The sequence below is a fragment of the Bos grunniens genome, chromosome 10 (genome assembly GCF_055505025.1).
Source record: "Bos grunniens cultivar Pamir isolate PY7600 chromosome 10, Bosgru_T2T1.0, whole genome shotgun sequence".
Taxonomy (NCBI): Eukaryota; Metazoa; Chordata; class Mammalia; order Artiodactyla; family Bovidae; genus Bos; species Bos grunniens.
In genome coordinates this window covers 6,099,666-6,121,871 of record NC_141174.1, presented here as the reverse complement: position 1 = coordinate 6,121,871, position 22,206 = coordinate 6,099,666, and the positions used below count along the sequence as shown (strand labels likewise).

Sequence of the window (22,206 nt, the reverse complement as noted above, 5' to 3'; positions counted from 1 at the left end):
CTGTGTATAAACCTATAAAAGGATCTGCTTGTATGTTTCAATTGCTAAGAATTGGGGATGGGGTGTGGAGAAGGCAATGGCACCCCACACCAGTACTCTTCCCTGGAAAATCCATGGATGGAGGAGCCTGGTGGGCTGCAGTCCATGGGGTTGCTAAGAGTCAGACACGACTGAGCAACTTGACTTTCACTTTTCACTTTCATGCATTGGAGAAGGAAATGGCAACCCACTCCAGTGTTCTTGCCTGGAGAATCCCAGGAACAGGGGAGCCTGGTGAGCTGCCATCTATGGGGTCGCACAGAATCGGACACGACTGAAGCAACTTAGCAGCAGCAGCAGCGGGGAGGCGGGGGTGGGGTGCATATTTCAAAATTCATTCAGATGAGAAAGGCCACCAGTATAGATTTTTTTAAAGGTAGCTTTCAAAATCTGTTGTGTAGGTTTTTTATGATTGTTGCTTTCCTATGAACTGTTTCTTATCTGAATTCTGTAGCCGTAATGAACATGGTATTGATGCCTTTCATTTGAGGTTTTATTTTATGTCTCAGAAATCCCTTGATTTAATCTTAGCCCCTATCTGAATGTGATCCAGGGTCAGGGGCAAGGGAGAATGTCCTTGAGAGAAGGAGAGGGTCAAGGATAAGAAATAATCGTCTTTCTGCTGTTTCTTGTCCCTTCTCATCTCCCAAATCCAGAAATAGTCCCCTGAACATAGCCTGACACATCTGCATGACAGGTATTCTGAAGATGAGAAAGTGCATTGTAAAGCCTATTTATTCAGTGAGGAAATTTTACACCATTTACATTCAGAGCCATTCCTATCATACTGAAATAGGCTTAAGCAATGAGTGTTTCATTTTTTTAGACTCAGAACCAGATAACTTACCTGGAAATACACACTTTATAATTTCATTTCACATGCCTAATCAATATCATGCCTGACATCTGCATTCTCCTTGTGAAGGAGTCACGAGATTTTGTCTCATTATATCTGTCACATATGGGGTGCAGTATTTTGGTGGGAAAAGAGGCCATGTTTATACTTTTGGATTCAGTTTATTTTTTTCATAAGTGTTTTTATAGCTCTCAAACTGGCCTATTTCGTGACGATGCTAACTATGTGAAGTGGTAAAGTGATGCACAATTAAAACACAGTTGAACTGTCACACCGAATGTATGTAAATATTTATAAGCTGTTGGTATATATGAGCACAAACACATATTTGCTTAGACTGTAAAGACTTACCTGCGTTCAGATCATCACCATTTTAGAACTGAGGTGTTAAGTAGCTAGCATGATCAAACATGCCTTTCATCAGAGTTTGTAGTTATATAGATCACACTGATCTTATGTGAGTGGTACTCTTGCTGAAGAAGAGCAGAGAATTTGATGTCATTTTGTAAAACAAGCACAGTGCTGTAGTAATTACAATTATTTTCCACTTGCGTGGTCTATGTCTTTTCCTAAGGTCATTTAGTTCCTTTGTGTTTGGGGACTATTTATCCATCAATCTCTCTAGCTAGGTTAGTGTAGCATAAAACTCTTGAAGCCAGTTCTGAAATATTATCTCCACGATTCCTTATGGGACCTCAGATTGAAGATGTGGAAGAGATTTTACAGACTGCCTCTTCAAACAAAGTAATCATCTGAAGGTCGCCCTTTGATATGTCCATTTATTCTGCAGACACTTCTTGAATGCCTGCCACGTGCTGCTCTAGACTCTGGGGAGGCAATAGTGAGCACAAGCAGACCATTCTGTGACTGTGTGGAGTTTACAGGGAGACAGAACACAAGTTAGGAGCAAGGCCCAGCAGACCATGCCTGAGTTCAAGTCCGTCTGTGTCTCTTCTCTGCCGATCTGCTTTGGAGAAGTTACTTAATAACTTGGAGCCATTCCCTCTATGGGGATCATAGCAGTAGAAAATGCATTGTTTTATTGTGAGTGGAGGTGTAAAGATACTGAAGGTTAATGCCATCTTTGAGGAGAATGGGAGAGGGTGCCTTCCAGAGAAGTATGAATACAGTAAAATTGCTAGGTGGGGCATGGGCTTCTCTCGAGTTGCAGCACATGGGCTTTTTTAGCTGTGGCATGTGGGCTTTGTTGCTCCATGGCGTATGAGATCTTAGTTCTCCTATCAGGAATCAAACCTGACTCTCCCGCATTGGAAGGCAGATTATTAACCACTGGACGACCAGGGAAGTCCCCGGGATTTCTTCTTGAAGACAGACCTAGCCTGTGGTGTTAAGTAACTTTCTCTGGTGGGACTCTGAAACTCAGGAGGACATGGGAGTCAAGTGCTTGCTTGATTAGTGTCATGAAAGAATTGAGGATAAGAGAACCTGGGGTGTTGGCAGAGGAATTTTTAAATGAGAGATCATATATCCTAAACTGGTAAGGAAAAACGTGGTGTCGTGGGTGGAGCACTGATGTTTTTTAGCCAGGAAAAGTGAGTTGCATATCCCAGTCCTATTTCTGAGATATGCTATTATTTGAACGAGTAGAAGACACCGATTTCTCCAAGCTTGTTTCCTTACTTGTAAATTTGTGATGACTTATTTCTCAGGCCTCTGTAAGGTATTTCACGAGGCTAGTAGTGGCTAGCCGTCAGTAGGTATTAGGATATTTAGCTGAATCTGAACTCAAGTTGGCTATATACAGGAGACTAGTGAATAATGCAGGTAGAGTTATTTGCTTATTCCTTCTTTTGAACTATCAGGAACTGTTTTAAAATTTAAGCTTGAATCTTTTGTTCTAGCACTGCACAGCTTGCCTTCGGAAAAAGAGAGAGGCAGGAATCAGGATAAGAGGATGAATTCTCATTCTCATCCGCTCCTCCAGGTCAACGCTGGCAGATTGCACCTGGGTGACGCCATGGGAAGGGGCACACGTATTCAGAATGAGCGCTGCATGCTGAGTTCTCCGGTGGAAGGAGGGGGAGGAAACCTTTTAGACTCCCTGGTGTCAGGTGCTTTTATGGGATTGTCTGAACACAGCCTCTTGTAGAGTAAAAGAAGACGGAGCAAGATTTTCCCTAAAAGTACTGTTTGGTAGCTTACATTTCCCACTTTCTACAGATGTTTTCACTTGGAATTCAAGGAACTCAAGGCACCTACAACATCTCATTTAAAGAGTGTACATAAGGTGGCTGTATGACAGACAGTTGTCAATTACTTTATCGTTTCAGTGGCTTTTCCTGCAGCATGTGCTTGAATGTCCACTAAATCACTTCAGTCGCGTTCGACTCTTTGCGACCCCGTGGGCTATAGCCCACCAGGCTCCTCTGTCCATGGGATTCTCCAGGCAAGGATACTGGGGTCAGTTGCCATGCCCTCCTCCAGGGGATCTTCCTGACCCAGGGATCAAACCCACATCTCTTACGTTTCCTATAGTGACCCCACATAAAGATTTTCCCAAACTGTAGACTGTAGTGGTGACAGATTTGGGACTCTTGTCTAGGAAGGGGGCAAGGAGCTTCCCTGGTGGCTCAAACAGTAAAGAATCTGCAATGCAGGAGACCCGGGTTTGATCCCAGGGTGGGGAAGGTCCCCTGGAGGAGGAAATGGAAAGCCATTCCAGTATTCGTGCCTGGAGAATTCCATGGACAGAGGAGCCTCGTGGGCTACAGTCCATGGGGTCGCAAAGAGTCGGACACGACTGAGCAACTAACACACAAGGAGATTTTGCTGTCTGTCTTGCTACCAGCTTATCAGTAGCCACTTGACCTTCAGTGCCTCCAATCCTTGGCACCTTGCTGCTGCTCGTCAGCTGGGCAGCCCTTGATTTCCGTTCCCGCTGAGCACTGAAGCCACTTAGGGAGAGCAGTAAAGGGCCCCCTGGTGTAATTATCCTTTACTTATGTCCCAGTGCTGCTTGCCAGTGGTACCTACTTAAATGCCAGGCTGCTGCTAGCTTTGTACATTTCAGCACTGAGGAGGGGCTTTAGATTTGCAGGAAGGTGGGTACTGGTTTCAATACCATTGTAACACCATTCATAAAATTATACCTGAAGCTTGCATTTTCACGTAGAAAATTGATCATACTGATTTTCTGTCCTGTCTGTGTGGCTTCAGGCAAATTATGTCATCTCCGTGGATTTCATTTGAGGTTGATAAAAATATCTCCGACGGGTTGTTGTGGGATTAGATAAAACAAAACATATTAAAATGCATTGCATATTAAAGAGTCTATGTTTTGTTTTTAGTCGCTAAGTAGTATCTGAGTCCTCTGCAACCCCATGGACTGTATGTAGCCTGCCAGGCTCCTCTGTCCATGGGATTCTCCAGACAAGAACACTGAAGTGGGGTGCCATGCCCCACTCTAGGGGATCTTCCCGACCCAGAGATGGAACCTGTGTCTCCTGAATTGGTAGGCGGATTTCTTACCACTGAGCCACATGGGAAGCCCCATAAAGAGCCTATACAAAGAGTTACTTGATCTGACATGAACTTTTACTCACTCAATAGTAAGGTCTGTGTCAGAGTTGTCTTTCTGGTAACCAGCTCTGTGCCTGGCAGGGAATGGTTGTTTCATGAGTATTTGCTAAGCTGTGCTTGCTGCTTGTCAGACCATTATGAGTCTTGTCTTCCATTCTGAGCAATGCATATCAAGAAAGGCATTACCAATGAAGGCATCAGCATTGCTGAGATCCTGGAACACTTGAAATAGAAGGGACATTTACACAGGAAAGGAGAAGAGCTCAGAGACCCAATAAATATCTTCACATATTTGTAAGGTTAATGTATGGAAAGGTGTATGTATCTAGATAGGAAAGAACTATGGTAAAAATAGGGAATGAAAATCAGAGGAAAATAAAACTTGAAGAATTCAAAAGAACCTCCTCTCTACTAAATTAGGGACAAAAGCTCCCTGAAACAAGGGCTTTTTGCTAGTTTTCAAAATGCTTATAATAGGAATGGCACACTGAATGCATGTTTTCCATATGTTAGATAAAATTCTAAGTGATTTATAGTCCTACAGCAACCATGAGATTAGTATCATCGTTTTCCCCATCTTGCATATGGGTGAACTAGGGCATAGGGAAATGAAGTAATGTGCCCAAGTTAGCACAGCTAGTCTGTGGAAAAGCTGTCCAAGTCAGCTGCCCCCAGAGACAGGCTCTCTCTCTCTTATATTGGGTTGCCCAAAAAGTTCATTCAAGTTCTTCCATAAGATGTAACAGACTTTTTGGTCAACCCAAAGCAATCTCTACCTTTTTAAATCAGTGTATTGAATACCTACTTAGTGGTTTTGGTTTACTTCCTATGAATTATATTTCGTGTTCTCAGCGATTCCCATGGCTTATTGTCTCCTAATGACATAGAAACAGCCATGTTGAAAGAGGTTTAGTGTCCGCTGTCCTTCCGTTAATGGAAGTGGCTGAGCTGTTGTTTCTTGTTGTCCAGTCACCAACTTCTGTCTGACTTTCCTTGACCTGATGGAATGAACCTCACCAGGCTCCTCTGTCCTCCACTGTCCCTGGGAATCTGCTCCAATTTGTGTCCATTGCGTTCGTGATGTCATCCAACCATCTCATCCTCTGCTGCTTCCTTCTCCCCCTACCCTCCATCTTTCCCAGCATCAGGGTCTTTTCCAACGGGTCTGCTCTTTCCATCAGGTGGCCAAAATATTGGAGCTTCAGCTTCAGCATCAGTCCTTCCAATGAAGATTCAGGGTTGATTTCCTTTAGGATGGACTGATTTGATCTCCTTGCAGTCCAAGGGATTCTCAAGACCCTTCTCCAACACCACAGTTCAAAAGCATCAATTCTTCAGCACTTCAGCTTTCTTTATAGTCCAAGTCTCACATCCATACATGACTACTGGAAAAACCATAGCTTTGACTATATGGACCATCATCAGCAAAGTGATGTCTCTGCTTTTTAATATGCCATCTAGGTTTGTCTTAGCTTTCCTTTCATGGAGCAAACATCTTTTAATTTCATGGCTGTAGTCACCATCCACAGTGATCTTGGACCCCAAGAAAATAAAATTTGTCACTGCTTCCACTTTTCCCCCCTCTGTTTGCCATGAAGTGATGGAACTGGATGTCGTGATCTTCATTTTTTGAATGCTGAGTTTCAAGCCAGCTTTTTCACTCTCCTCTTTCACCCTCAACTAGAGGATCTTTAATTCCTCTTCACTTTCTGCCATTAGAGTGGTATCATCTGCATATCTGAGGTTATTGATATTTCTCCTGGCTATTTTGATTCCAGCTTGTGATTCATCCAGCCTGGCATTTTGCATAATGTACTTTGCATAGAAGATAAGTAAGCAGGGTGACCATAACAGCCTTGTCAGACTCCTTTCCCAATTTGGAACCAGACAGTTGTTCCATGTCTGGTTCTAACTTGCTTCTTAGTTGCTTCTTGACATGCATACAGGTTTCACAGGAGGCAGGTAAGGTGGTCTGGTATTCCCATCTCTTTAAGAATTTTCCACAATTTGTTGTGATCCACACAGAGGCTTTAGTGTAGTCAATGAAGCAGAAGTAGATTTATTTTCTGGAATTCTGTTGCTTTTTCTATGATCCAACAGATGTTAGCAATATGATCTCCGGTTTCTCTACCTTTTCTAAATCCAGCTTGTACACCTGGAAGGTCTCAATTCATGTACTGTTGAAGCCTGACTTGAAGGATTTTGAGCATGAATTTACCAGCATGTGGAATAAGCATAATTGTACTATAGTCTGAACATTCTTTGGCATTGCCCTTCTTTGGGATTAGAATGGAAAACTGATCTTTTCCAGTCCTGTGGCCACTGCTGTTTTCCACATTTCCTGATATATTGAGGGCATCACTTTCACAGCATCATCTTTCAGGATTATAACTAGCTCTGCTGGAATTCTGTCTTCTTAAATTCGTTCACAGAAATGCTAGTCTGAAGGCCCACTTGACTTCACACTCCAGGTTGTCTGGCTCTAGGTGAGTGACCACACCATCGTGGTTATCCGGGTCATGAAGACTTTTTTCTGTGTATTCTTTCCACCTCTTCTTGATCTCTTCTGCTTCTGTTAGGTCCTTATCTTTTCTTTATCGTACCCATCCTTCCACAGAACGTTCCCTTGATATCTCCAACTTTCTGGAAATTTCTAGCCTTTCCCATTCCAGAATGGGAATTTTCCTCTGTTTCTTTGCATTGTTCATTTAAGAAGGCCTTCTTATCTCTGCTTGCTATTCTCTGGAACTCTGAGCTGAGGTCAGATTGAATTTTGGCTCCACTAAGTCCTGACATCCTTTGGTGTTTCCACGCCTCCACCTCACTTCTACCTCTCACTTGTTGGTTTGGTCTGGACACAAGAAGGACCAGCTGTCTCAATTTCCTGAAAGCAGTTTCTGATCAGCGCGTGTCTGGGTGGTCGGACACTGAAGTGATTGATCATCGGACCCATTTGGGGAAAGTTGGCAAAATGTCTCTGCCCAGACTTCGTTGAAGACCAGGCAAACCAGAAACTACAGGGATAGGACCCAGAAACCTAATGGTTCATCACCTTCCCCAAGTGTTTTTGATGACTCCTGGCGGTGGGAAATCACTGGATCAGATGATGGAAAAATCTCTCCAAAAGATGAGTCTAAAAAATACCAGAGTGTTTGTTTTTTTTTTTTTTCCCTGCCTGAACCATGAGATCCTTAGTATCTGAGCAAACGAATGAACGACTGAAATACCTCCCTTTAAAATAGGTTGAAAAGTGTATAGACATGAGCTATGGCAAGATCCATCCTTTATGGACCATATGCTTTTATTTTTTACCCCCCATTGGTGATGCCTCAATGAAATTCTTCTCTATCAGTGTCTGTTCACCATTGCGCTTATTAAATATCCTAAAGACTTAGTCTTGCAGCCCTCGATTATGTAGATTTATATGAACCCCAGGGATGGTCAGTGGGAGCTCCCCAGTGGATTGAGAGCAGCCGTATGGCAGTAATAAATGTGTCCTCAAAGTTTATGCATCTGAGTTTGTAATGTTGTAACTAGTACTAAACTTACCCCTATTATTTAAACCAACTGCATTGAAATCCATGTGAGAACAACTCTTCAAATGTGTTAGAGAATTTTATGCTTGTCAGGAGAATAGTTTTTCTTCTTCTTCTTCTTTTTTTTTTGGTCCAATTTTAATGTTTTCAATTCTAGACTGACTGGAGCCAGAAAATTGTCAACTGTTTAAATAAAGTGTTTCCTTGCTTTCCTTGCCTCCTTTCCCCCATTTTCCCTTCTTTCTCTCTCTTTGTTTTAGCAAAGAAAAATATTTGTCTAATGAGAAAAACTTCAAGGGGCTTGATTAAGCTTCAGTGAATGAGATGGAAAAATGGTTTCAAGTTAGAGGGTAGCTATTGTTATATTTTTCTCCAAATTCCTCTGCTAATCCCTACATCTTGGCCAGCTAACTATAGAACTCTCCTGATTGTTGCAGGGACAGTATTTATAACCTATCTGGAGGAATGTGGAAATGTGCACAAGATCTATAAACTGCTTTAGTGTTTCCAGATTGTAACAAAGACATTTGCAGTGTAGTTGGGCCTATGGATTCTGCACCTGTGTGTGTCTGATTTTTAAGCACAAACTTAACTCCAGAAGCTCTAAATCTGATGTACCCAGGGACACTTTTCCAGGAGAATTCCTTGTCAAGTTAGCTTTTTCACTTGTAGCATCACTTCAGGCACTGTGTTGTCTCTTGGCATGATCCATTCAGTGCCAAACCATTTAAGATTTTATTAGGTTTGGCCTGATGTCATTATACTACACAATCCGCGGTACTTATTGACAATCCCTATTTTCTGTACTATGATTTTTATAGTCTGAGTTTATTAAGGGCTCCTGGAATACAAGCTCCTGGAATTAATTAAAAAAGGAAAAAAAAAAAAAAAAGACACTTTGTAGGTAGGACTAGGAGTGAAACACTTTACAGAAAGCTTTTACCTGATTTATATCTTTTAAGTCTCAGTTTCTATGGAAAGAGTTAAATTACAGGAGCCTGGGATAACTGCTGCTGTTATTGTCATCTTTAACAGACAGGCAGGACCAGGTTCTTGCTATCTCCAAAGAGAACTGGTTGCATGTTGATTTATACTTAGGCTTTTGAAACTGTGTTTTCTGATATAAATGAAAATGTCTGTTTTTACCTAGAATCTTCCATTAAGTCTTTCTTCATAATCTCTCCTTTCCTGGAGAGGAGACACAGTCAGAGCAATGTTCAAACAAACAGCAAAGATGAAAGAAGAAAAAGAAAAGAAGCACAACTTTTGCTCTCAGTATTTTAAATTCATCTTGTGAAGTAGAATCTTTTCATATCCAACCATTATGAAGTGGCTAATGATTTTGAAACATAGGTTTGTTTCTTAGCTTCTAGAAATAGCATGGTGTCAGCGGGAAGCAGATAGAGTTGGAAGAAAGAGCTGTGTGGTTAAAGTTCCATTCCGTCTCTGAGCGGGCCTGGGTTTCACCTCTGGATCCACGTTACGGCCATCCCTGGACAGAACTTCTGAAATCTCTTCCCTGGCTTGCACCTTCCTATCCTGCTGCTGCTGCTGCTGCTGCTAAGTCGTCTCAGTCATGTCTGACTCTGTGCGACCCCAGAGACGGCAGCCTGCCAGGCTCCCCCGTCCCTGGGATTCTCCAGGCAAGAACACTGGAGTGTGTTGCCATTTCCTTCTCCAATGCAGGAAAGTGAAAAGTGAAAGTGAAGTCGCTCAGTCGTGTCCAACTCTTAACGACCCCATGGACTGCAGCCTACCAGGCTCCTCCGTCCATGGGATTTTCCAGGCAGGAGTACTGGAGTGGGGTGCCATTGCCTTCTTCAATCCTTCAGATCCTCACAAAGGCAATCCTCCTGCCACTGCCTTTTTCCTGTCACCCCATGGACTAGACCAGAGCTTTTTACAAGGCACCGCAGTTCCCTGATGCCCTGAGGCTGGAAACCTTTACACAGCACCATAATTCCCTGCTTATTCACTGCTCTCCCCTCATTACATTTTTAAGACTCACAAAGTCAAAAACTGTATCAGTTCTGCATGAAGGTACCCTCATTCCAGTGCCCCCCACCAAATATATTGGCTAAATAAATAGATGAAAAACATGCTGAGTTTCCATGCTTTTTTGGTATCCATGGCATGAAGCACGTTTAGCCTCAGTTTATTAGAAATGCATCTTTAATTTCCTCTATAACATCAGAATAAAAATACTAAGCTTTTAAGGTACTTGTAAGATGGGGTAGGTCACTGGTTCTTAACTGGAGGCATTTTGCCTCCCCAGGGAACATACCTATATCTGGAGACACCTCTGTACATTCAGAGCAGCTCCACAGCAGAATTATCTGGCTCAAAATTTGAATAGTGCTGATGTTGAGAAATCATGGAGTAGGTGTCAGTAAGGAGAACCTGGGTGGTCAAAGGTGATTTTTATTTTACTCTACATTTTGGAGTCCACCTCTTTGGATATCATGAATCATAACAAGTACACCAAGAATAACAGTTTTATATGTTATGTCTTTGTCACGTGTCAGGCCTCACACAGCTTTTCACAAATATTATCCTATTTAATCCTCTCAACAGTGCTGTTGAGTTAGGAACTATTTTATCCTCATTTTTCAGGTAAGGGACCAGAGGTGGAGTGAGGACTCAGAGACTATGCTTTTGACCACTATACTGTGCTACTTTCTCTATAAATTGAGTCTCTATCTTAGGATTTCTCTTAAAAAATTTCCAAGACAGACTTCTCCAAAGAAGGATTTCGCCCCTTAGTATTTAATAGGAGTTACAGCTAAAAATATGGAGATTTCAGCCTGCCTGACTTAAAAATCATTATTGCCTAGGTGGCTGTGATTTAACACTTGCACTGATTTGAACAAAGATACAGTCTACTGGCTGACATAATATATAGACTGTTGTCGATCCAAGAATTAGAACAAGTCTCCCATGCACAGTTATTTTGTGGGAGCCCCAAGAAGCACAAAGGACATCCTCAGAGTTTGTTTTCATTCAACATTGAACTTGTCACAGCTGATCAACACAGTGTGATCCAGACGAGATTTTTCTCCTGTTGAGGGGGATAAACTGTGACAGTTAGCCCCATGTAATCCCGTTAGGAGCTTTCTTCGGGACCACATCCTCTTCTTATGTAATTATACAGGAACCACTTATAAGTAAAGCACACCTGCCAGAGAGCAAGACCTGGGGCAAAGGGTTGGCCTTCAGGGTGTTTTTTCCCCCTTTCAGAGAACACGATTGAAGCAAGTGGAATACTTGCCATTTGGATGCACAGTGATGGCCTCCAGCCCCATTTCTGAATACTTTGTTGGCACCCAATCATTATCACGGTTTTTTTTTCAGTCGCTAAGTCATGTCCCACTCTTTGCGACCCCACGGACTGCAGCACGCCAGGCTCCTCTGTCCTGCAGTGTCTCCCAGAGTTTGCTCAAATTCACGTCCATGGAGTCAGTGATGCTGTCTAACCATCTCATCTTCTGTGGTCCCCTTCTCCTTTTGCCTTCAATCTTTCCCAGTATCAGGGTCTTTTCCAGTGAGTTGATGCTTCAATCATTAGTGCCTTGAGGCTATTCACGGATAAAGTTTCTAAACAAATCCTACTATCTGGAAACATTGGTTTGTTGTTTCTAGGACCTTAAAACTGAGCTTGTAAATGCAGTTAAGAAGCATCTATTATTTTTACATAAGAATTTAAAGGCCCTGGGGAAGTTATTTTTTTCTCCCTTTGAAAATTCTGTTCCTTGTGCACCACTTTCACACTTGGAAGATTCCTGTGGAATCCTCAAAAATGTGTTAGATTCTATTCTTTTAGTCTCACTTTCCCACCTTTTTTGAAGAGGAAATGCTAATAGCACCAAACAGATTTTTGTTCTTAAATAAATCACGCTTTATGAGAGTCTGTTCCTCTGATTACAAATAACTCTTTCAGCTCCTACTGGATATTAGCGTCCGTGATGCAAACATACATTTCCAAGGATCTGTCGAAGCCAAGTGATATATTTGGTCATTGGGGTACTCTACTTATAAGATGTCATTTACATATAAGATGTAATTTGAGACCGTCTCCCCGGGACCAAAGTGATTAGTATGCCTCAGGCTTTTACTCTTCTCCAATCAGTCACTTGATATACTCTTGCATTTGTTTTACATTTAATAAATTAAAGCATTTGGATGATTAAGTAAGACGGCGTTGTGTTTAGGACAGTGTTCCTCAAATTGTATTGTGCAAGCCCTAGGCTCTTGCTAAAGCACACACTCTGTGTTTCCAGCAACTTCCCAGGTCAGGTTCATGTTGTTGGATCAAAGACCACACTCAGTAGCAGCCTGAGGGAATGTTGGGATGATTTGATAATTTGAAACCTAAGCTAGGGATGGCATCAAGCTGATGGCATTGAATTCACTTTTCCCTCACTAACCTTAGGTTTTTTTTTTTTTTTTCCCTAAATTATTCGGTAAGCTTATAGGGAGATTTTTGCTAGAGGGGATTGCTCCTGTTTCCTGTGACAAAACATACATTTGTAATTTTTAACAAATTAAATAATTCCTGATTTTTAATAAAGTATCACACCCATCCTTTTTGCCTGGAAAGAGACTCTCTCGACCAACCTCTTTTTTTTCTTTAACGTTTTCTGAACAACTGAAAATGTATATTACCATTTCTGGTCAGCAAAGGCATTTTTTAGATGGTTCACAGTCTTTTTAATGGTAGAATAAATTTAACATTCTGGACACTTGAGTAGAGGTTACTTTTTTTTTTTTTTTTTTCTTTTTTAACTATGTTTAAAAACATAAACAGCAGACTTCCCCAGTGGTGCTAGTAGTAAAGAACCTACCTACAATGCAGAAGACGTTAGACACGAGAGTTCGATCCCTGAATCAGGATGATTCCCCAGGAGGAGGGCATGGCAACCCACTCTGGTATTCTTGCCTGGAGAATCCCATGGACAGAGTTGAACACAACGGAAGTGACTTAGTTCTCATGCGTGTAAAGACAGCCAAGGAAACAATTTCAAACAGTTCCTCTGTGCATTAGATGCAAGTTGTTTCAATTACTGTGTATTGGTGAGAATTAAGTGACTTCTAGCTTGCCGTGTCCTGTCATGTTAGCTTATTTTATAGGGAAATCAAACCTGACACCTTTCAGTTAATGTCTTTACCTCTCTAGTATACAAATAGATGGAAGAGTTCTGGAGTAAGACGCTTTAATCAGTATCTTCAGATTGCCTTTACTTCCCCAAATGTGTCTCCTGTCATTTCAAAGTTTGCTGAAAGTCCTTTTCTAGAAGCAGGAAAACACTCACAGGTGGGAGGAAGGTTGCGTTGTTGAAAAATAATGTATTCCTGGTCATGAGCTTGTCAGCTCTCAAAGGAATCACAGTGGTGTGTCTCATCTGTACCTAGAGGTCTCAAAAGAGGGGAAAAGTGGAAATGTGCCATGGACTGGAGTTTGGTCTTTCTGGGTGGTAACCCAAGTGTGAGCTATGTGGGAGGCAGACAGAGATGAGAGGAGGCAGGGAGGGGAGGGAAAAAGAAGTCTTCTCTCTGCCTTCACACATGATTCTGTACGTCTTAAATTGCCTCATCACAGTGTCAGATCAAAAGGATGCATATTTCTGTTTTATATATAGTTGATATGTATTCATGTGCTTAGTCGCTCAGTGGTGTCCAACTCTTTGCGTCCCCGTGGACTGTAGCCCACCACGCTGCTCTGTCCATTGTATTGTGCAAGCAAGAATACTGGAGTGGGTAGCCATTCCCTTCTTCAGGAGATCTTCCCCGACCCAGGGATAGAACTCGGGTCTCCTGAATTGCGAATGGACCCTTTACTGTAAGAGCCAGCAGGGAAGCCAAATGCAAAATGGGGACAGATAAAATTATCTACAAAGATGCATCTTTTTCGTTTGTCACTTTTTTACTTGATAATTTTTCATTGAAACACAAGTGATTTACAGTGTTGTTTTAGTTTCAGGTGTACTGATTCCGTTTTTTATATTAAAAAATGGCAAATGAAAAAAGGCATCTTTCCAAAGAACTTTATCAGTCTCCATTTTGCATTTGTTTGTAACTGAAAAGGGTTTCACATTTTTCCCCTTAAGTTGTATTTTTTGCTCTGTCAGTCGTTTCATGGTGAAATATGACTGTAACCAGTTGCATTTATAATAGTCATCCTTGATTCAGCAGACTCAGCCCCAGGCCTCTTATGCCTCTGTTTGGATATGCAAATAGATCTCTGAGAGAAGATGCGGACTGTGATGTAAAATTCACTGCATGATCATTGATAATGAGAGGCAACAATAAGATTTTCTTTTGACGATGAAGACAAATCATTTTCATTTCTTGAATACCTTTTCAAGTGAATTATTATTACTTAACACATTACTTAATGCCAACTCCTAGCCTCTGGGTGTTTAGTCCCAATCACAGCATTTTTGAAAAGCCTACAGTCAGATCAGCACTTATTCCATTGCATACCCTTCACTGACTCTTTTCTCTCTTCTTTCCTACAACAGATTGCAGATTGAGCTTAACCAAGAAGCTCGTGGGCTGATCCACGCTGACCTGCCTGACCACGGAAGAGGTTCTGTCGGCCTGGCTGGGCCCCTCTTGGCTTCACTTGTTGCCTGGATGGAAAATTCTTCCTATTGAAATATTTTTGCACATGGAGGACAACAGCAAAGAGGCCAACACAGGCTGAGAAGACCAGAGACCTCAAGAATATTCTTTGACCTTGGCCTTCAGGACATTTCCTCTAGTTGGAGTTCTGGACTTGAGAACCCTGTTCAATTATTTTGGTTTAGCTATCTGTTTCTATTTTTTATTTTTTTACTTTTCTTTTCCCTACAGTATTGTGTTTGATTTCTGTACTTCAGAAATGGGCCTACAGACCACACAGGGGCCCGGCCAGCGGGCTTTTTTCCTGAAATCTTGGCTTCTCATTTCCCTGGGGCTCTCCTCACAAGTGTCAAAATTCCTGGCGTGCCCTAGTGTGTGTCGCTGTGACAGGAACTTTGTCTACTGTAACGAGCGAAGCTTGACCTCAGTGCCTCTTGGGATCCCGGAGGGCGTCACTGTACTCTACCTCCATAACAACCAAATTAATAATGCTGGGTTTCCTGCAGAACTGCACAACGTCCAGTCTGTGCACACTGTCTACCTTTACGGCAACCAACTGGACGAATTCCCCATGAACCTCCCCAAGAACGTCCGCGTCCTCCACCTGCAGGAAAACAACATTCAGACCATTTCACGGGCAGCCCTGGCCCAGCTCCTGAAGCTGGAGGAGCTGCACCTGGATGATAACTCCATCTCCACCGTGGGCGTGGAAGACGGGGCCTTCCGTGAGGCCCTGAGCCTCAAGTTGCTGTTCCTGTCCAAGAACCACCTCAGCAGTGTGCCAGTGGGCCTCCCCGTGGACCTGCAGGAGCTGCGTGTGGATGAGAACCGCATCGCTGTCATCTCAGACATGGCCTTCCAGAACCTCACGAGCTTGGAGCGTCTGATCGTGGATGGGAACCTCCTGACCAACAAGGGCATCGCCGAGGGCACCTTCGGCCACCTCACCAAGCTCAAGGAATTCTCCATCGTCCGGAACTCGCTCTCCCGCCCGCCTCCTGACCTCCCGGGTACACACCTGGTCAGGCTCTACCTGCAGGACAACCAGATCAACCACATCCCTTTGACAGCCTTCTCCAACCTCCGGAAGCTGGAACGGCTGGACATCTCCAACAACCAGCTGCGCATGTTGACTCAAGGGGTCTTCGACAACCTCTCCAACCTGAAGCAGCTCACCGCTCGGAACAACCCTTGGTTTTGTGACTGCAGCATTAAATGGGTCACGGAGTGGCTCAGACACATCCCTGCCTCGCTCAACGTACGAGGTTTCATGTGCCAAGGTCCTGAGCAAGTCAGGGGCATGGCCGTGCGGGAGCTGAATATGAATCTGTTGTCTTGCCCCACCACGACCCCTGGCCTGCCTCCCCTCACCCCAGCCCCGAGTTCAGCTTCTCCTGTAACTCAGCCCACCACATTCTCCGCCCCGATCCCCAGCAGAAGCTACACACCCCTGAGTCCCACAGCATCCAAGCCCCCCACGATTCCCGAATGGGACGGCAGAGAAAGGGTGACCCCACCGCTTTCTGAACGGATCCAACTCTCCATCCGTTTCGTGAATGACACCTCCATCCAAGTCGGCTGGCTCTCTCTCTTCACTGTGATGGCTTACAAGCTCACATGGGTGAAAATGGGCCACAGTTTGGTGGGGGGCATCGTTCAGGAACGCATCGTCAGCGGCGAGAAGCAGCATCTGAGCCTGGTAAATCTGGAGCCCAGATCCACCTATCGGATTTGTTTAGTGCCCCTGGATGCGTTTAACTACCGAGCTGTAGAAGACACCATTTGTTCGGAGGCCACCACCCATGACTCCTATGTGAACAATGGCAGCAACACGGCTTCCAGCCACGAACAGACGACTTCCCACAGCTTGGGCTCCCCTTTTCTGCTGGCGGGCCTGATCGGGGGCGCCGTGATATTCGTGCTTGTGGTCCTGCTCAGTGTCTTTTGCTGGCACATGCACAGAAAGGGGCGCTACACCTCCCAGAAGTGGAAATACAACCGAGGCAGGCGGAAAGATGACTACTGCGAGGCAGGCACGAAGAAGGACAATTCCATCCTGGAGATGACAGAGACCAGTTTCCAGATCGTCTCCTTAAATAACGATCAGCTCCTTAAAGGAGATTTCAGACTGCAGCCCATTTACACCCCAAATGGGGGCATTAATTACACAGACTGCCATATCCCCAACAACATGCGATACTGCAACAGCAGCGTGCCAGACTTGGAGCACTGCCATACGTGACAGACAGAGGCCCAGCGCTACCGAGTGGACAGACATGGAGACTTTTGAGAACATGCACGTGTGTGCACGTAAAGACACGCGAGTTACATTTGATAAATGTTACACAAATGCGTTTGTGCATTTGAATACTCTGTAATTTATACGGTGTACTATATAATGGGATTTAAAAAAAAAAGTGCTATCTTTTCTATTCCAAGTTAATTACAAACAGTTTTGTAACTCTTTGCTTTTTAAATCTTAAAAAAAAAAAAATAGTTGCTGAAGTACTGTACAGGGTTGTACAATGAGAACCCAATGCCAGGGTGAAAGAATGAGTGATTCTTCCTCCTGATGCAATTTACCACTTTACTGTTGATGCTTCAGAACAAATTCGTTTCCTAGAGTTGGTGGTCAGATAAAAGGGCAGGTTAAAGTGGAGTCATCAGAGTAGGGCAGATAGTAGTCATAAAACAAGAAATGCACCCCAGATATCTTCATACTATTTATATACTTCCAGTTCTGGAAGAAAAGTGAAGTTTTGTAGAATCTAAGAAAGGAGGTAGTCACCGTGTTTTGACCCAAAGGAGGAAATGCAGAAGGCATCTCTGGAGGAAATCAGTTCCTATGAAAGAAGTTAACCCATCCTGGCAGAATCAAGAAAATGAGACAAGAGTTGAAAAAACCTTTGAATCCAGGGGTTGGCTTTCTGACTGGGAACTTGAAAAATCACCCTTCAGGCTCCCCTGGCCCTATGTGAAACAGAAGCCTGAGTCTGGTTTCAGTCATCTTCGGGGCAGGTAGGATACCCCAGCAAGAAAAGTCCCTTTAAAAGTGTTACTGTTCAAATTATACATCAGGTTGAATCACATTCAACAGAGATATATTCTAGAATACTTTTTTAGAAGAGGCTAACAAAATAATGGGAAGAATTATATTGAATGGAATTATTTTTGATAATGAGAATTATTTGGGTAGATTCACTGCAGCTATGTCAACATGATATTTAGACCAACAGGGATCAGTGTTTGGAACATACTAAACTGGATGTTTAAAAACTATTGATACCCTTTAGACAAAAGCATGTAATCAGTGGTCCCATTATTCTATATCAACTAACTTTGTTAGTATCATGTTGAAATAGCTTGAATTAATACCTTTATCCCCTCGGAAATTCTTGTCTTCCAATCACCTCACGTATATTTTCATAATTAGCTGTTGATGATACATTTGTTGGTCACCCCTCTGCTAAAAATTTGAAAGAAAATTATGGATGCCAGTCTTGGTTGCACAAAATATCCATACTCACTTTAAAATGTATACTAATTTTCCCTGCTAATAATCCTGTAAGGACACATCAAAGCTGGCAAAATATCATATTTTTTTTTAAAAAAGCAATACTGTGTTTCCACCTTGAACTGACTTTGATCTGCTTCCATTTTTTAAAATTTCATTTATTCCTTTTAAATTGTGGATGTTCCTCTTCTTTGGGAATTGTGAGGAATAATCAATCTTATATTAACAGGATAACAGATGAAAAATGAACAAGTCTGGGAGGGAAGGCTTGTTCCCCTAATCTTGGCAGCACAGGGCACTGAGCAGAGGGCATGGAGAAGAGAAGGATGTCCAGGCTTAATTCTAGATATTTTCTGAAGCAATGTCTGTCTTCAGAAAGCATGTATAATGTCCTCCTTTCCATCCCTTAGAAGTAGAAGGGCTATCGATCACACACACCTTATCTAAAAAGTACACCCTTGGGAAATTCTTTAGAAAATCAGATTTAGGCATTTCAGTCTGTGTTGCATATTTCCTTGATCACTGGTCATTATTTTAGGAACCTATGACGTTAACGTCACAGTCATGTTTCTTTGGCTTTCTCTGTCCCTCTTACTTTTAACAAAATAGAACTGTGATGTGTCTTCTTTGTAAAAGTTTAGGTATAAAATGCTATGCAAGTTTTTCTTTATAGTAAGAGCTTTATTTTCTTTAATAATATATCCCCAAGTAGTATGTTTTAATCTCCCTTGTCCCTCAGAATAAGCTGAAAATATAACTGAAGTTATAATGTTGCAGGCACAAGAATCGAAACTGTGCAGTCAAGCTGAAATTAACTATGAATTAATTTGAATTAATTCTAAAGTGACTTTGGCTTTCATTTTAGTCTATTAGCTAGCTCATTTTGACTGTTGCCTTTTTAAAGCTAGGTCCACACAGTGAAGGGGAAAGACAGTCTGTGAAAACGATTAGTGTAGCAGTAAGCCATCTGCAATGCAGGACCATGACACGGGGCTTTGTGTATTTAACTGGATAATTCCCTTCCACTGTCCTTTTCTCCTTGGCTGTGTAGATAAAACTATGTGTTCAAATGATGGTACTTTGATTTTTGAAGTTTTTTTTTTTCCCTTTTATCTACAAAACAATCATTCTCATTTATTTGTATTGTGTGTATAACCTCCAGTGGGATATGTGGCGGCTGAAACAAATGTCTTTGCTTTGAGCCAAGAAGACCAAGCTTAGAGAGGTTTCTATAATGTCTTATGAGATTCGCAGAATTCTCTGGAGCTTAAGTCCTATGATGGAGACCTGATCATGTGGAAAGATTAGGATGATCTGAAATGGTTCCTTTGCTCGAAGGCATTCCTGAAGAGATAGAATCTAGTTAGAGGCTTAATTCTAAGCTTGGGTACAACATGACAGAGACTGCTCAAATCAAGACTGGTCTCCCGTTTGTAGTAGCATACCTGGGACTCTCACCCACACCAGAATAGAAAGCACATCATGGAATCTGCACTGCCTTACCTGTCTCAGGAAAACCGCTGAAGGACCGTCAGTGACAGATTCTGCTTTGATTGGTGCTTTTGTCATGGGAATGTTTTGCTGATACATCATCTCTATGTTGGACCTCTCTCGCGCTCATCAGTATTATGCATTTTGAGGTTACCAAGAGTCAAAACTGAAGGTGCAGGACAAGACCATGAACAAAGCCATGCTTTCCAGTTGATAAAGAGCTTGATGCTTGTGTGACCCAATGGGGGTGATGTCAGATACCATGTGTCTACTTTTAGAGATAGTAACTGTTACTGTGCAGAAAAAATTCCAAAAGGAAAAGGCATAACTGGGAGCATACAGATATTGCCGACCATTATTCATACCCAGGGTTGTCATGGATACCTACTTATTTAGGGAGATGTGTTTGAACGTGGAGAGGCCCCTAGCTTCCTTCAAACTGTCAAATGCATTAGCAGCTCATCACAAGGGACAAGCAGAAGCAGAGAGAAAAGGGTGTTCCCCTATTTTTCTTGTGTGAAAAGTGGAAAAAAGTCTATCGTGAGAAATCATGCAGTTTCTAGTTATCTGGATGTTTGCTGAATATTTATTGGATGTTTTCCCTGAGATTTAAAAGAAGAAGAAAAAAAAAGGTATAATGTGACCAGTCTGGTAAAAAGGATGAATAAAATAGCTAATATTATGGCTCCATTTCCTACTGGATCATAAAGGTCCTAGTCATTCCACAGGAATCGGAACTTCTTCCCCACTGAGGAGGACAAATTCCGAATGTTGTGAGCAAAGTATCCATTCCAGACACAAGATGATATGCTTGCTGTCCACGGGAAGCAGATGGCTTGGTCAGCTAATCTCACTTGCAGCATCCATTGCAACCTTAGACCTAGAAGTCATCAATTTCCATTACTTCTTTGCTTGTAACATTTTTCTCACTACCCTAGGAAAAGGAGACAGTGTTTCACTTTAGAATATGAGCATAATGATTTTGTTCCTGATTTACCTGTCCAACTTCATGGGAAAGCAGAACAGAAAAGAGCTTCCCAAAGAGGAAGAGATACACAAAGAAACCCCAAAACTCCTTCTTTATCAGTCTTGTCCAGCCTTGCTTGATGCACTTTCTTTAAGTCATGTAGGGAGCAGTAGTTTACCCCCCTTCTCTAATTTCTTCCAGGGGTGGGGGGGAGAAAAGTGAGCCGACAAAGGGGGTGCTTGTCCCTGATTATGGGAGAAAGCTTTGTACACATGGGATCCTGTTATAACAAAATATCACCTTCTCTTGCTATAGTTTTAGTTTTTCTAGCAGCACACTCACCAGAAGAGCACAAAGCAAGGCATTTTTAAGCTAGTGTAACACACACTTGCATACACACACACGCACACACTGGGGTGTTTATAGTTACATCCATGGGATGGAAGATGTATAACCTTTCTGAGGCAAGGTGAAGACACCGCCACTGTGTGCCCCTTCTAGGACCAGTATATAGCCACCTACGTTAGTGCTGATGATTTGTTTCGTCTGAGCCACGTGCCGATTTGCTCCTGGTTTCCGTGTAGTGTGTCCTCGCTGACAAGGGGCTGCAAGGCGGGTGGGAGCGTGCATCACACATCCTCTGAGACCCACCGCGTCGCACACTTTGTTAACTAGATGCTTCACTCTACACTATACAGTACCTTGTTGATATATTCAGTAAAGGCTTATTTTAAAAAGAAACCTCATTGTGTTTATCTGAGTAAATTCATTGGGTTACTGCCCATCATTTCTGGGTTCAAGTCAAAGAGAAATGAGAGACGCTTCCAGATGCTGGAGGTTGAGAAGGGTGGAGGAGATAATAAGGTTTTTCACTTTCTCTTTCCTTGAACACAGCTTCTGTGTTTTTAAGGCCATTTGACTCCTGTTTTGCGTGAGGGGTTTATATGAAATCTTCATGTTCTTTTCTACTTCCTGGCTAAATTGTTATGTTCCTATGAATATCTTTTGAATATACACACGTACCTGAGCATATTATTTTATGTTTTTGAAATCTGTGTTTAGAATATAGATAAATACCAATGTAGTCACCTCATCAGAATAGTCATTTTCCCTCTTTCATAATATGTCAATCTAAAATGTCATTTCCCTTAAGAATCCTCATGGTACTTTCTACGTCAGAATTGTTTATGGCTCATCCACCCATACATTCACTGAACACTCATGAAAACGTGTTTATTCCTATGCTCAAGTTCAACTCGGGATTAATCTCCTGATTTTTCCTGGACCCCCTTTCTCTGACCCCTCTTGGCCATTTTACTAATAATGTACTTGACAGAGATGAAACCAGGAAATAAAATGATGACAGTTATAAGTATTAATGATTTGCAGAATCTCTGTTGGGGAATTAACTATGAACGTGCAAGAGGGTGATCCATATTAAATTTGGGAGATTTTACATACAACATCTACATATTCTTGGTTACTTTTTCCAAGAGGTACAGACTTTACTCTATGGAGACTAGATCCTTAGTCAAGGAATACCTTTAATTCAAAAAGGTTTAGGAGACATCGGCCTTGCCCTAGGCACTGGTCTGAGTTCAGAGGTTTGATAGAAGAATAAATACAGGTGTGGCCAAGTCAA

The 22,206-nt window shown here is 42.4% G+C and overlaps 1 protein-coding gene across 1 annotated transcript in view; it reads left to right on the top strand.

Annotated features, from left to right (window-relative positions):
• Positions 1 to 21,943, top strand: part of FLRT2 (fibronectin leucine rich transmembrane protein 2) — a 107,642-nt gene extending 85,699 nt beyond the window's left edge. The window contains exon 2 of the mRNA XM_086318901.1: positions 14,490 to 21,943. Within this exon, the coding sequence (XP_086175027.1) occupies positions 14,852 to 16,834 (1,983 nt within the window). The 5' untranslated portion in view covers positions 14,490 to 14,851 and the 3' untranslated portion in view covers positions 16,835 to 21,943. The remainder of the gene's footprint in view (positions 1 to 14,489) is intronic.
• Positions 21,944 to 22,206: the final 263 nt, after the last annotated feature.